The following is a 15201-nucleotide window of genomic DNA, read 5'->3' on the forward strand; positions in this document are numbered from 1 at the left end:
CCAGCCCCACCCACCCATGTTCCCCGGGCTCACCCACTGGGCTGCAGCTGCCTTGCTGCTTCCCCACCTGTGCCCACGTGGCCGCCAGCATTCCAGCCAGAGGTCAGAAGTCAGGCCCCACGGTGTTCCTGCTGATACGGGTGCAGATATGGGAGCTGAGTCCTGGACCTCCGCCCTCAGGACTTCCTGCCCGGCCACGAGCCTGAGCCTCCTCCCTCCGTCGTGGCCCACCCACCCTGCCCCCTGCCCCCTGCCCCGCCTGCTGTCTGCATTGCCATCGGGGTGTGGCCTTGGGCTCCTCTCCTCCTGGAAGCCCTCTTGGCACCAGGGTTGGGTTAAGTTCCCCTCCAGCCCCCACTCCCACGTCACTTGCCACTGGTACATGGTCACCAACTGCTTTGTCTGCATCCCGAGACTGGGACCCAGGCTGCTCTGTGAGAGTCCTTCCCAGCTGCTTGCGCAGCTCCGTGCATTTGTGTGGCCGGGCTGGTGGCAGCCGGTGTGTGGCAACGCCACCAACTCAGTCCAGAAAGTGCAAGTAGGCATTGGGGAACCGCTACCCCTCTGATGAGACTGTGGCCCCGAGCGTGCAAGAGCACGTCTTACACTCGCGTGGGACGGCGATGGGCCTGCCCTGCACCGCACGCGGAGGGCAGGGCAGGGCCTCCCACGGCCTGTCGGCAGGGGTGGGCTGGTGTCGGCCTGTGGCCGTGGGGGCCTGTTGCTATTTTGTGTCTTGTGTTCGTTTGACGACTTGATTGTATCAGATACAATCTGGGTCCTCGTCCAAGCTCACGCCCCCCCCCTCGAGAATAATCTGTCTTGTGATTCACTCAGGGTCTGCCGATGAGGGGCTGTCATTATTTGTGCCTATTTGCCACAGACTGCAGCCCAGGGAGTGGCATCCGTCATGCTGTGGGGCCCACACTGGAGGGGAGTAGATCGTGGGGAGCAGGGGCCACCCTGGAACCCCTGCCCCACTGCCGTCCCCCTCTGCCCCCCCTGTAGCCCCCGCCTCTCTCTTACACTCCCACTTCCCTTCCTCCTCCCCCCACCCCTTGCCCCCTTCTCTTTCCCTGGCCCCCTCCCCGTCGGCCCCACCCCAGCTGATGGGCTGTGGCCGCAGGTCTGTGCTGGCAGGGACACAGGGCCAGCAGGCTGCTGGAGGGCCACTGCCCTCGGTGTGACAGTTGTCCTCTCGCTGGCCCACCCGTGGGGCTAGAGGACATCCGTGTGGCCAATGTCAGTCTGAGGAACCTTCCCCTGCCCTCCCCTCTAGCTTTCCCCTCACACAGTGTCCAGAACATTGAAAATGGCCACAAAGGGTCCAAGTTCTCACATAGTCGTGACTTTGACACCTTGCATTGAAGGACCTGGCTTGGTTGTTGAAGGAACCACGTGAACAAATTATAAAGTGAATTCCTTCTGAGGACACAGCTGGCCAACTGCAGACGGGTCAGCTGGGGTCAGTTTCAACTTCGAGTAGAATGCAGAAAGCAGATGAATTTGTAATTCAGTGCGAGTGTGCGGCAGGGGTGACAGATGTCCCTAACACCAGGGACATCAGCCTGCACTGCAGGGGCCCCGTCCCTGGTGGCACCTCCAAGCACCCCACTGCTCGCTGGCCCACTGTCCGCACCAGAAGCCTGCTGGCCGTCTCCCATGGCCTGGTTTCAAGGTGATTTGGGGAACCCAGAGACACCTGAAAATGTCTGCAGAACTGGTGGAAGAGTTACGGGTGTGTCCCTGAAAAAATTAAGTGGAAAGAAGGTAGAATTTGACCCCAGAAAACCTGAACCCTGACGCACCTGCACGCACACCTCCCTGAAATAGTGACTAAGCACGAGATGGGCGCAGCGTGAAGCAGCATCCAGGTGCCAGGTTCAAGGGTGTGGTCGGCTCTGGTCAACCATTTTAAATGCTCTCAAGGAGAATGTGGAGAACAGCCAAGTTGGCAGATAGTTAAACAGAGGCAGGTACGTGTTTATATTTACTGTAATGCTTCTAACAGCTCTGGTCTTGGTCTGGAGAAAAGACAGGCTTCCCGGCGCTGCAGCGGGTGTGGAGGAGGAAGCTGAGGTCAGCAGGGTGCAGCAGAGGGGACTGGACAGCAGCTCTGGAGAGCAGGGCTAGAGTCTCGGGCCTGGGCCCTCGGACGTTATCTGGCCGCCTCTGCCTGCCTCCCTCCCTGCTCTGTAGAGGGAGGGGTGGGGTCCGGGGGCCTGCCCTGCTCGAGAGCTTTGCCTCGTGCATTAGTCTGTTGTAGCTCCAGAGTTAGGCAGACTGCTCAGCCTGGCCACTTATGGGCTGTGTGACCTCAAGCAAGTTACTTACCCTCTCTGTGCCTTAGTTCCATGTATATAACCGGGGGATGGCAACAGCATCTACTTAATAGCACTATTTGGTAACAGTATCCACCTAATAGAGTTGTTTGGTGACCATATCTGCCTAGTAGCACGGTTGTGAGTCGTCCGTGGCACACTGTACCTGAAGCCCGTGGAATAGCACCCACGGCCTTTCGTGGCTCTGTGAATGGCAGCAATCATCAGGACTCGTGACTGCTACCACCACTGGCCCTTTTGACTCTTCCGAGCCTGTGCTGCGCTCCCGTATGTGTGTTAACCTCTGAACAGGGTTTTCTTTAAACAACATCCTTGTTAACCATGTACTTGAAAGGGGCCGCTGGTCCACCCTCTGACCCAGTTTCTGCATGTGTTTCAGGCGGAGGCCAGGCTGGCGGCGAAGCGCGCGGCCCGCGCCGAGGCCCGCGAGATCAGGATGAAGGAGCTGGAGCGGCAGCAGAAGGAGGTAATGCGGCTTCTCCCCCGGCCCTTTCCGGGCGTTTCCGTTTTAGGCAGAGTGTGTGGATGCGGGGGCACTGTCCACCTGAGGTCGCTCACGATCAGAATGCACTTGTGCGTGGGACTTCCGTTCAAGGGCAGACAGGGAGGCATAGCTCCCTGCGTAGCTCGGATGCCAGTCGTGCCCGTCCCAGACCCCGCCTGTGCGACCCCGAGGCCAGCCTGCAGCACCGGGCCCCCGGCCGGCCCCCTGGCTCTGAACCTCGGCGTCTTACTGCTGAGTGAGAATCCCGATCCCCTGAATTAAAAGCGTAAAAGGAGAACAGATGATTATGTTTTTACACCAGCTAAACTGTTTTGTTTAAAAATACGTCTCCTGCGGTTCTACGCTTTCTAACAGGTTTCATGGAGCCTGAGCCCACACATGATCCGAAGCACAGAGTAAACACCGTGGGTGAGCGAGGCAGGCAGGGAAGAGTGTGGACAGGGAGGTGCTGGTACACCTGTTGATGGCGTTCGCTGCTTATTTGCATAACCTTGAACGGAGCCAGAGCCCTGTGAACAGCGAGGGCCCTTTAACTGGCAGTCACAGCTGTGAGCTTCCTCGTGAGCTTGGTGTCCCTGGGGAACAAAGGAGTCCCTGCCCGTGGGACCCTGTTCTCCTGTGGGCCCCGCCCCGGCTCTGCCGGTTCAGGGGTTTTGAGCTGAGTACGTGGGAAAGCGCCAGCCAGCTGCCTTCCCGGGGCTGGTGCTCATACGGTCTTGTCCAGCTCACCAGCCAGATTTTTAAAGTTGAGCCAATGTTTTAAAACTTGTGAGCTTCCAGGGGCAAAAAAATCTCGATGTCCATTTTCTCTTAAAACCACTGCAGGTTCTGCCACTTCCCTCTGGGGTGAGGCCCTGGGGCCAGTCGCTGGGGGCCACCCTTGGCCGGAAGGGCGAGTCACCCCCTGCACGCAGAGGCGTGCCCGTGGGGGAGGGGCACAGCCAGATGTGGATATGGGGAGGGAAATGCTTCCTGGAGCTTTGAAGACCAGGTTGAAGGTCATTAGACGCAGCTCCAGCCCAGGACAATAGCCAGAGTCGTCCCCCCACCACAGCCCCAGTGACGGGAGGGCAGGGGCCGCAAGGCAGCCCCACCGTGCTGGGGACCGGGGGTCCTGCCGCTGAGGGCCAGCCACACCGCACTCCAGAGGTTGTCGGGAAGTGGCAGCATCTTAGGTGTTGCCAGTCCCGAGTTTCCCCGGGAACACGGGCCACACGAGTGTTTGAAGGCAGGTCTGCGTGTCCCCCTCCTGGTTGGGATTGCGAATGTGTTGTAAGCAAGTTCTGGTGTTTATGGTATTGGCCCCTCGAGTGAGTTTAGTGCTTTCATTGTTGGTTTGTTTGTTTTTTCTTAGTTTACTCCAAGAAGCACGGGTCTGGCATTTTCTCAGTGCGCCCCACCCCCCAGAATTGCTTTTGTCATTCTGAAACTGGAAACATGCTCCCAAATTTTCACATGAAGTATTTGGACTTTGGCGCCGCTCCCACGGCCTGATGACCAACCGCAGCTCCTCGGTCATCTTGTCCCGGGCGAGGAGCGGAACGTGGCCGACACCCGGCCGCAGACTCGGGGTGTGACCGGTGGTGACCGGCGCAGGTCACTCAGAGAAGCATTTTCGAGCATGAGGACGGGTGTTGGAGCTGGGATGTGGAGAGAGGAGCAGGCCTTGTTTTGGGGACCTTTGTCCCCCACCCGGGTCGCCGGTGCTGTGGGAGCCGCCCTGGCCCCGCGCCGCTTCTGCACACTCGGCCTCTGCCGAAACCAAAGTCCCCGGAGGCAGATAGTTCTTTCAGCCTGAATTGTTTTCAATAATCTGTGATTTAAGTGACAGATTGCTTTTTCAAACTGCCTGGTGTTTAATGTCTCTTTCAGATATTTCTGTTCATTCAGTGGATGCCCGCCAGCCCACTGGGAGCAGGTCCCAGGAGCCCTTCCCCTCTGCTTTGGGGCTCGAACCCCAGGGGGGTCAGGGGCGGCGGGGTCAGGGGTCAGGGCCCGCACTCGGTGGGGGGACAGCGGGGTCAGGGGCCAGGCACTCACGCAGTGGGCAGCGGGCGGCGGCCCATCTCTCAGGCACATCACCATTTGAGGCAGCGGTTGCTTCTGTCTCCGGCACCAGGACCGCCCACCCTGCCCGCGGCTCAAGGTTCTCACGGGCTTTTCCCCCGAAACTGTCCCAGGCCCTGAAAGCGCTGTGAGAAGAACGCCCCCCCCGTGTTTTTGTCACCACACCAGCTGTGCCACAGCCGGTTGAGTTTCAGCACCAACTCTCCCCCTCCTCCCACCTGTAAGAATTTCTGGTGGCCTGGGACTGTCCCCGAGCTCTGTCATGCACTGAGCCACAGACCCAGGGGGGCCGGCAGTGCGTCTGGGGGCAGGGCCCTGCCTTCGGTGTCCACGGTGGCCTTAGGCATCGTTTTAGTCTTCGGCTCCCGTTTAGGAGAAAGTGACTTTCAGCAAGTGCACTCGCACGAGCGTAGCACTCCTACAGAGCCGGGTGAGCACCAATCACGGTGTGTGTGCGTGCACAGCTGCCTTCAAATTACTCAGTCAGGTCAACTCCATCCTGCCCTTAATCGCGGACGCCTTGACTGAGTGTGCACTTGATCACGTGAGCAGGTTTCCGCAGAGCTGTGTGTGCAAAGTCCTTGATTCAGAGGGTCAGGTGCAGAGGGTTTGAGGCAGAAACCATGTGCTTGAATGGCCTCCTTTAGACAGAGAAACACACCCATTTCTCCATCTGAGTCAAAGGCAGTCGGCTTGTTACAGCTTAATTCTATGGCCTGCAAGTAACCCTGCCTGTTAAGTCGTGGCCCTGTCATTTTGGTAGTGTGAGGGGGGGCCTCGGCGGCTGCCTCACAGGGGCACCCCCAGGTGTGACCCTCCGGGCTGCGGGCCGGGGCACCAGACTCCACCTGGGCCAGGGGGCTGCCCTCAGGGCTTGGTGCCTGCCTGGGCTCGGGGACTCTGCAGAGAAAACCCGATCAGAACCTGGGACACTTGGTTAGAAAGGCCCCCACTGCCTTCCTCAGTCACACACACGCGTCACTCGGTTAGTCGGTAGCCTAGGAATGTTGAAATTCTTCCTGTCCTGGTGCCTTTCACTTCCATGGTGAGGACCCTCCAGGGGCTTGTTCACAGGGATCAGAGGTTTCATCCCAATTCAAATTCATAGGCTGGCTCACGTGGAGGCAGTTCAGCAGTTTGGGACCCTCCAAGCACTGAGCCCCCCCGAAGAGAGGCTCTGAGAGACAGGCCAGGGTTTCCACGAGGGGCATCAGGTGGTGCGAGGACCCGGAGGGGCCCACAGCATCACTGTAACAAACAGTCACCTCAGGTAGCCCCCTCTTTCTACCTGTCCTGAAAAGGTGCCTTCTCAGTGGGGTGCTGACTCCTACTGGGGTCGGGGTGCAGGCCTGGTGACCGTCCCCACGCGTGTGGTCAGGGTGTGCAGTGACAACGTGGAGTGAACAAGGGAGGAAGCAGAGAAAGGAACTTGGTCAGTGCAGCCCAAGGGAAGGCCTGGGCCCCCAGGAGGTGGCAGCGGGGCCGGGCGGGGGTGCAGGGTGTCGGCAGCAGCCCAACTTGTCCCGGGGTCGGTCTGTGTCTGTGGCCCGAGGCCAGCAGGAGAGCACCACTATCAAAAGTGTGCATCTGCTCTTTCAGACTCGGGATTGGAAAGGTTTTAAATAAAACAGAGGGGTCTTTCATTACTAGTCAAAGAGACCCGGGGAGGGGCAGAGGGGAATGGCAGGGACACCGTGGAGCCCTGGCCACGTGGCAGCTCTGGGCCCGGGGACGGTCACCATCTGGGAGGGGAGGGCTGCCAAGTTTTATTTACAGGGCAGAACATCGGACCTCACTGAGGCAGATGCTTTTACCCACAGCTAAGGAAATGGCCACAATATCAGGTTAGATCTGAAAAAGCTGCGAAGTTGTGGTCTTCTCGGTACGCCCTCTGCCTCAAAATCCCGGTTCGACTGGCCGGGAAACCAGGCCGAGACGGAGGGCAGAGAGCCAGCGTGCTCGCCGAGGGGCGAACCGGCTGCCAGCGCCGCTGCCTACTGCGTGGGGGCGGGCAGGGCGAGCCACAGGAGCCAAGTCCGTTTTCAAGTGGAAACGTACCTTGAAAAACAAGTTTTCTCCTTGGTGCTGAGCTGGAGAAACAGTGTGATCAACACAAAGCAGACCATTTTATTAGCAAGGGTTTTGCAAGAACAGGGAGGCCGTCTCTGCTCACCCGGCTGTTTCCGGGGTGGGGCAGTGTTCGTGTGTGCACCCGTGTACACGGGCGTGTGCGTGACATTTGTGTGTGCCCCAGAGGCCGGCAGGCGTGGCCTAAGCGTCAGGGTGGGGGCCGTGCGTTGGGGTTTGGGCAGGTGTGCGGGCCACGCCTCTCAGCCTGTTTGCAGACCTCGTCTCTGGGCCGGAGGTTCTGCCGTCTGCTCACCCAGGGCACTGGCATTTTAAGTCGTTGATGAAGTGGAGATGGGTATGTCCGTAAGGTTGGTGTGCTGCCTGAAGTACTGAAATTTTGGTGTAAAAATTGAGAAAGAGGAGTCTGCCTTCACGGGGTGGTGCTTCTGCACAGGGTGGGGTTTCCTGGGGAAGGAGCCCCGACCGTGGGAAGGTGGACAGGGCCTGTGAACGCCTGGAGCAGCAGTGACTGTCCCTGGCGGCTCAGGAAGCCAGGGTGCTGACCGGGGTTTTCAGAGGCAGAGTGTGGTGGAAGCCCCCCTGGGGCCTGGGACCCTCCAAGGTGGGCGTGGAGAGCGCCCAGAGAGGAGGACGGGTGAGCAGAGGAACACGGGCGCCGAGGTCTGTAGAGCTGTCACTCAGCCCCAAGGACGGGGCCGTGCTCGGCTGCAGGCTGATCCTGACCACCAGGGCCAGCCCCAGCCCCCCGGCTCTGCTCACTGCTCCCCCCCAAATGGGCCTTGTCAGCAGCGCAGACGGTGCCCTGGGCTGTCTGGAAGGGTTGGGAGAGTCCACTGAGGAAGAAGGTGCGTAGGCAGATTCGGGGAACCCAAGAGAGCCTCCCGTTTGAGAACCTGCACGGACAGGGACAGAATGGCAATAGGACGCCCAGCGGTATGGTGGCCACGGTGCATCTCTTCCGTGGCTCCTGACATGGCAAAGAGTCCGCTGGAGGCACCGTGTCTCCCACGGTCGTCATGTCGAGTGAGCTCATCTGTGCTCACCCACGTGAGACCAGAACTGCCAAGGTTCTCATCTTACAGTTTGGCCGAGCCTCGAACGATGGCCCGACTCAGTGAACATGTTCTCAAATCAGGGAGGGAGGGAGCGAAGCACCTCTCAGGCTAACCCGGGGATGCCTGCACCCCAGGTGGGACCTCCGAAGCAAACCGCTGTCTGTGCCAGTGTGTGACAACGGCCTTTGTAAAACGTGCTCCCCGTCTATTCTAGTGAGCGCCCCGTTCGGCCGAATCTCCCCGGTGCTCCATTTGCACCCACAGGATTCAGAACCGGGACGGTCTCTCTCCACCGCCTGTGGATTCCACCGGCCGACTTTCCAACTCAGTTTCCACGCTTTCTGGTTACACTTCTGTCGCTATGGAGAGAAATTCTGAGCTGATGGTGAAGTGTTTTTTCCGTGTACGGTGACAGGTCATGGCGCAGCCCCTGCTGCCCAGCGACAGCAGGGTTTTCGCAGAGGATGATGGGAGAACACGCCCCCCCCCACCCCAGGCACCAGCAACGAGTGTGAAGTAGGGTCGGGGACCACCCAGGCTCCCAGGGAGGCTCCAGAAGTTTTTAAATTCACACTCTACCAATTCCTCAGTTTTTTCCCCTATATGGCTTTTATTCATATCGCTAGGTACTTACGAAACCTTTCTCCCTGATATTTCTACTTTTTAAATTGGATTTCATATTTCTTTTTCTATTTCTTTTGCCCTTCTCTGAAGATCTATCAAGTTCAAAAGGTAGGCTCTCCTTGTCTTCGTCTTCCGATTTGCATGCACTAGTTTTTTCTGGCCACCTTTTAGAAATAACACCTTTCCCTAGAAGACGTGGTTCTTGCTGCTTCTCTTACCGCTTTGCCGTGGCTTGGCTTAACCGGAACGTGCTCACTGCAGTCCGTGCTTCCATCCCTGCGAAAGCAGCACCCCAGATGCCCTTCTCATCCGAGATTCTGTCCAGAAATTAGAAAACTGTTTCTTTGAAGAGAAAAAAACTAATTCTAGGACAAAATTAAATCACATATTAGAATTTGGGAAACCTGTTCAAATCAGATATTTAAAGAGAAAAATGATCCTTCCATATAATCTTGTTAGAGAACTTTTAACATGCAAAGCACCAAATATTAAGAGATGACTGCAGACTATTAAGGAGATCTGAGTGAGAAAGAAAAATGCTGACGTAACAATAAAACTCAGCAGCGTCCAATAGGCCCGCCCTCTGCCCCTCACATTCAGAGGTTGGTGTGCGGCCGAGGTTCCGGAATCAGCGCACAGAGCAGGCTCCGTGGCAGAGACGGAGGGGCAGGACCACCGGGACGGCTCCAGGACGGCTCCGGGTCGGCCCTGACGCAGGGAGCAGGTCCCTGGGGTTTTCCAGACTGTGCTGCCCACAGCCATTCCCATACGTGGGTTTGATCTGTCCCATGTGACACCTCTCCTAGTTGCTTTTTATATGAAATTATTCAGTTTCCAGATAAAGAGCCAGAGCCATGGTTTTTCTTTTAGAGCAGCTACTAATTAAATCAGAGCGAGGCGACCTGAGTCCAGAGGTGAGTCCAGAGGTTTCCGCACACAGTGTCGGAAACCGTGGGGTGCTGTGCTTGAGCCCCCTGACCGGCCACAGCCCCGAGTGGCCTCCCCTTCCTGCCCACACCCCGCCTGTGTGACCGGGCTCCCCACGTCTGTAAGGAGTCAGTGAAGTGAGCACCCGTACCTATTGGTGCCGGGCTGGAGTTTGTAGGGTCCGGGAATTAGCGTGGGCTCCACGCTAAGCCTAACCCTTGTGCTCCAGCCAAGTCACACACGCAGGGTCTCAGGAAGAAGTGATCAGGTTGAGGCGGGGCTGGAACCCTGGCTGTGACCCGCAGGACAGACGTCATTGTCCCAAACCTAGACAAGGGTACCGTCTGGAAATTGCCACTAGGATACACTTGTGACTGGTCGGAGCAGGGACCCCGTACTAGCAGGGGTCAGGGCGGTCTCTGGTGCATGAGGTGCGACCAGCCCTCAGCAGAAACGCAGGCCCACGGTGGATGCTAATGACGGTCCCCTGTCCTGAGATCCCTGACGAGGAGGACGAGGCAGTAAGGGCTCCTCCCAGCCCACGGGGCTGTTTCCTCCGGAATCAAAGCTGTTCCTGAAAGTCAGGCGCCTTCTGCTCCCTTGGGGCCCTCGCTCACCCCAGCGCCTCGCCTGCCGATCCGCCGGTTCACGTGCACGTCTGGAGTTGGCTGGGCCGTCCCAGGAGCCAGCGTCAGCCGCTCACGACACTACTTACAGTGTGCATCTGGGGTCTCCTCCCCCCGCCACGGAACGGCACCGAAACGCAGCGAGACTTCCCCAACGGCAGCTACTTGGAAGCCCCCCCCACCATGAGATGGAAGGTTCCAAACCCTGGTTCTTACATTTACAACGGAAAGAGCAGCAGGTAGTGTGGGTAGTGATGAGGACAGGAACAGAGGAGACTGAAAGACAGGGAGCTGCTCCCACAGGCCTCTTTTGAAATTTCAGTGTGACGTCATGAACGTCTGTGGGCCCGCCTCCTGCTTAAAACCCAGTGTCCATCTGTAATTCAGCCAGGAGGCAAAGGTCCACGGCCTCCCATTTTACTTACTGGAATTGGGCAGCTCCTCGGCCAATAGTAATGGGAGGCAACGGCGCTTTGAGCCCCTGCATCTGACCTAATCAGAAGTTAACATGCGCCCAAGAAGTGCTGACTATTGTTTCCACAGTTTATAGCCCAAGGAAAGTCACTCCCAGACAGATTAGGCCCAGGTATGCTGGACACCACAGTTCCCTACGGTTTGAACATTCAAAGCCTCATCGTCCAACCCTCCCTCCCGATTTTCCCTCTTCCGGCTTCCCCCTCCCACCACCTCAAAGAGGAAGGCCAGGAGAAGGGGCCAGGCTGTCTGGAGGCCCGGGAGCTGACACCAGGGCCCCCTCCAAGGGAACGGTGACCGAGCCAACTGTAGCAGCGGCGTAAAACAACGCCAAGACTCGTCTTGTACTTCACACTCCCACTTTTTCCTCCTGGTTATAAGGCTTCACTGTGTAAAGAGAAAAATCTCATCTATGTGGTGGACCTCTGGTTGGCTGTGCCTTGATTTTCTACCTGGAAATTGAGGGCAAAGTGAGGAGAAAAGCAAACGTGGGCTCCCGCTGTCTCAGGAATGACCGACTGTGTTTGGGGACAGTCGGGGCCGGTCGGAATCCGTTTTCCTGATTCCGACAAGGATGCCCTTAGACAGGTGAGGCAGAAACGCGGAGGCGGGAGCTGCAGGCAGGACCTCCTCCCGTCCAGAGGCCGCTGCCTCCGTGGCCCTGACGGCTCCTGGAGTTCACCGTCCCCTGCACCCAGCTCAGCCCAGGTGTCAGGCAGTGGGCACAAGTGACCGGGAAGCCAGGGGGTCACAGTGGCCCCCTGCCGCCAGGTTTCCTCATTCCTGTCTGTGACACGGGATTGGCCGTCAGCTGCTGTCCCTCTGCACCAGCACAGAGGGACAGGGCCAATCCCTGGTCTCAGGGAGCCGCCCCGACCCAGTGCTTCGTTCCCTGAACTTGCGGGCAGGTGGGTGGGGGCGGGGAGGGTGTGCCCAGCTCCTGGTGGCGCTGCCGCTGCAGAACCCGACCTGCTGTCACAGCTTTGTCTTGGCGTGTGACCCGCACCGTGTGGCTTGGGCAGCACCCGGGGAACGCATGTCATGGCAGCTCCTTGCGCAGCGACCATTGCACTTCTTGCCTAATTGTCTCTTCCTTCCGTCTGTAGAAATACTATGGGCTGGAGACGAAGTGGGGCGACATCGAGCAGTGGATGGTAGGCCTCGAACTCGGTTTACGGAGCTGGCAGGGCTCCCAGTGTGGTCTTTGCACCAAGTGACTGCGTCAGGGGGTCCCTGCTGCCCCGGGACTCAGTACCGAGGGCTTCCTGCAGGTCCCCAAGGCGTCCGGCCTGGTCAGCAGGGCCTGGGCCAGGCGTCTGGCCCGGCTCTGATCAGTGCCACGGACCCCTGCAGTCTCCAGGCCAAAGTTGGTGGGGGGCCTCCGCCCTCCCTGACCTCCTGGGGCACAGGACTGTCCACTAGGGACAGTCGGGCGTGCGTCCCCGGTGTGCGAACTCCCCCGTGTCCGCCCTGCCTCCCCAGGCTCTAGTTGGAACCCAGAGGTCACACGCCCCGTTTCCTTCATTCGCCATTCGGCCAGCGGGCCGCTCTGACCTTCCTCTGCCTTCCCTGTGCGCCCCGCCCCCACCTCGCCACTAGGCCCACCGAAACCGCTGTTCTTTGGTGAGAAAATTCCTTTCGCTTCTCACCATTTCCCAGAACAGCCCCCCTGTCTTCCTGTGTCTGCTGAGAGATGGCTCACCCCTCATGACACCCTGTCCTTCCGACCCTCCCCAGGGGGTGCAGTGCTGTCCACGGTCCCCAGAGGACATGGCTCCTCCTCACTGAGTCAGGCACCTGGCTGTGCTCCACCACCCCGTCCCTGTCACCGGCCTCCTGGACATTGTCATGTGCCTTCAGCACTTGAGAACATGGCCAGTATGAAACGTCCTGTTAAACACCCCTTATATGCATTGATAAATTAAGGAAATGTGAAAGCACTTCCTTGCCGATCTAAAATAGGAAGGGCAGTAGAGTTCCGGGGGCGTAAAGAGCGCGGGCTCCCTCCGTCTGAAAAATGAACCCCACCCCATCCTGCCTGGCCGTCAGAGGCTCCCCGGGCGGGTCTCTAACCTCCCTGCTCTCTCCTCCTCTGCTTCGGTAGGAAGACAGTGAGCGCTACTCCCGCAGATCCAGAAGGAGCGTGTCGGTCAGTACTGCGTCCACTCGCTGCTCGGGCACCTAGAGGGGAATCCGGCCTGTATTTTTAGTGGCTGAAACACGTATATATTTCTATATATGATTCATACGTGTGTATTCCTCAGAAATTAAAACTCCTATTATTACCTAAATGAAAACTATGAACTCAGCTTGTATGTAGCGTGTGGACCTGGTTTGGGGGAGGGAGGGAGGGATGTTTGAGAAACTGCCGAGTGTTGATACGGTCACGACAGTTTTCGTGCGTTTTTGCTGCCAAAGACCCCCGAGTACCTCACAGAGTACATGTGCAGGGCGATGCACTCACAGAGTACATGTGCAGGGCGATGCAATACACGCAAAAACATAGTTCCTTAACCCTCGCTGAAGTATTCCCCATTGCATTTGAAAAACTCTGTGCTTTGGGAAGTGAAGCGATGGCCGGCCCAGCCAGCGGCCACGCTTTGAAGGGGCTGGTGTGCAGCCGCCTTGGCCCAGAGCAGTTTCCCCCGGAAACAGGCGCCCAGGCGGAGCCCGAGTCCCAGGACCTGGGCTCAGGCCGCCGGGTGCCTGGAGGCAGCCAGGGCGCCCTGCCCTGGGGGCCTCAGCCACCCCGGCCGCACCCCCCCCACCGCCAGCGCGGCTGCTCCGTGTCCCACCCCCGAGTCACGCCCGTCTCCTCCTTTCTCTCACTAGGCTTCCGACGAGGACGAGCGCCTGTCTGTGGGCAGCCGCGGGAGCCTGAGGGTCCGTGCCCGGGCGACTGAGTCCGCGTGGGTCAGTGTGTGTCCGGGGCCCTCGCTTGCTCCTCCCTGCGCTGACCTCCCCTTCTCACGGTCCCTGAGCCCTTGGCATCAGTGTCAAACCGATAAGACGCATATTTAAAACCTACTCTGGGGGTGGGCGGAGGGGGGAGGGGAAGTGGGGGCATTTGTAATAGTGCCCACAACAAAAAACAAATTTTAATGAAAACAAAATCTAGGGTGGGGGTGGGTGGGGTGGGGGGAAGTGGTAGAGGAAAAGGGAGACAATTGGAGTAGAACAACAGTAAGAAAAGGAAAAAATCTGCTTCAGTGGTGGGGTGTCCCCTTGCTGCTGTGGGGACAGTCCTAGGAGGCTCAGGCCGCACCTTCGAGGCATCTCTCTCCAGGAGTAGAGGCCACTGTGTTTTTACACGTCTGTCCCTGGGACGGGACGGCCACCCCTTTGTTGGTCGTGTCCACCCGCACACCACCCCCCAGCCAACTCTGCGCCTCGCCCGCCGGCCGGGCTGCCTGGCAGGAGCTGGGGTGAAGGGTCCCGGGGCCGCGTCCGCTCTCCTCCAGGGGACGCCCCTTCTGTCAACTGGATGGAACCTCTTCATCACGGCCACTTAATGGCTCATAAACATGAAAACCTGTTTTCCTTAAACTTTCCAAAAGGGTTCGTGATTATATTTGAAAACTGTTGTGTGCTTTGGGAAGCAAGGTAGGGAAGCTGTGTTTCTAGGCCGGTCCATTGGTCTACACACTCCAGGTTAGTCCACCTCGGGGTTGAATTTGCACCCCCCTGGGGTGATAACTAGGTCTGGAGCAGCCACGGGCAGGGCGGAAGGCTTGTTTTAACCAGCAGCACCCGGCAGCAGGGCGTCACTCCCAGACCTCTCTGGGCACTAGGCCTGTAACTGCCGCTTGCAGCAGTGGTGATACCAGGTGCCACGCAGTAGTCGTCCTTGTCCCTGCAGGGCCAGGGCGGACTTAAGAGGAGGAAATGAAGTTGCTCCAACCGCGTCAGATTCCGGGCACCGCAGTGGCGTTTGCCGCGAGCTTCCTAGTTCACGGTACTGACCTCACGGCGGCTGCCCTTCTGACGCGGCTCCCTTTGCAAACACCCGTGAGGTCCGAGGCATCACAGGAAGTTGACACTGTGTTAAAGTTTTCGGTTGTGCCTGCCCTCTGGCATTGTTCTGTTTCACTTCGCGTTTTAACGGTGTGGCCTCTCTTTTCTGTCCTTCCCCTCGTCCGTCCCGCCCCGACAGCCACGGCCCGACTCGGAGACCGGGGGTTCCTGCGCCTGGGTGAGACGGGTGCATGAGTTGCTGTGTGTCCTCGATGGTGTCGTGTGGCAGATAATAACCAGTGTGGCCCCACTAATCTCATGGGTGTTTGTCTAAAAAGCCAAGTGTGTCGTTGTCTGAAAAGATGCACAGGCCACCCACCAGTCTCCAGCTGGGGACCGAGGGCCAGAGGCAGGCGCCCCCTCCTGTGCTCGGTCCTCTCCCCGGGCCCCGGGCGCATCTCCAGCCACCTGGTCAGGCTCTGGGTCCCCGGGGTGGGGGTGGGGGAACAGAGAGTGTCCTGCTCTCAAGGAACTCA

At 58.6% G+C, this 15201-nt stretch overlaps 1 protein-coding gene across 14 annotated transcripts in view; it reads left to right on the plus strand.

Moving 5' to 3' along the window:
• The window catches only part of LRRFIP1 (LRR binding FLII interacting protein 1), a 104634-nt gene that overhangs the window by 45967 nt on the left and 43466 nt on the right, over window positions 1-15201 (plus strand). For 7 of the 14 annotated variants that reach the window (XM_053655288.1, XM_053655289.1, XM_053655290.1 and 4 more), the window contains exons 2-6: window positions 2722-2808; window positions 8775-8792; window positions 11818-11865; window positions 12816-12860; window positions 13544-13624. In XM_053655288.1, the coding sequence (XP_053511263.1) occupies window positions 2722-2808; window positions 8775-8792; window positions 11818-11865; window positions 12816-12860; window positions 13544-13624 (279 nt within the window). The remainder of the gene's footprint in view (window positions 1-2721; window positions 2809-8774; window positions 8793-11817; window positions 11866-12815; window positions 12861-13543; window positions 13625-15201) is intronic. The other 7 variants (XM_053655294.1, XM_053655291.1, XM_053655295.1 and 4 more) reach the window with 1 other exon arrangement.

This window comes from Artibeus jamaicensis, unplaced genomic scaffold (assembly GCF_021234435.1).
Source record: "Artibeus jamaicensis isolate MK-2021 breed Jamaican fruit bat unplaced genomic scaffold, CSHL_Jam_final contig_944, whole genome shotgun sequence".
Lineage (NCBI taxonomy): Eukaryota > Metazoa > Chordata > Mammalia > Chiroptera > Phyllostomidae > Artibeus > Artibeus jamaicensis.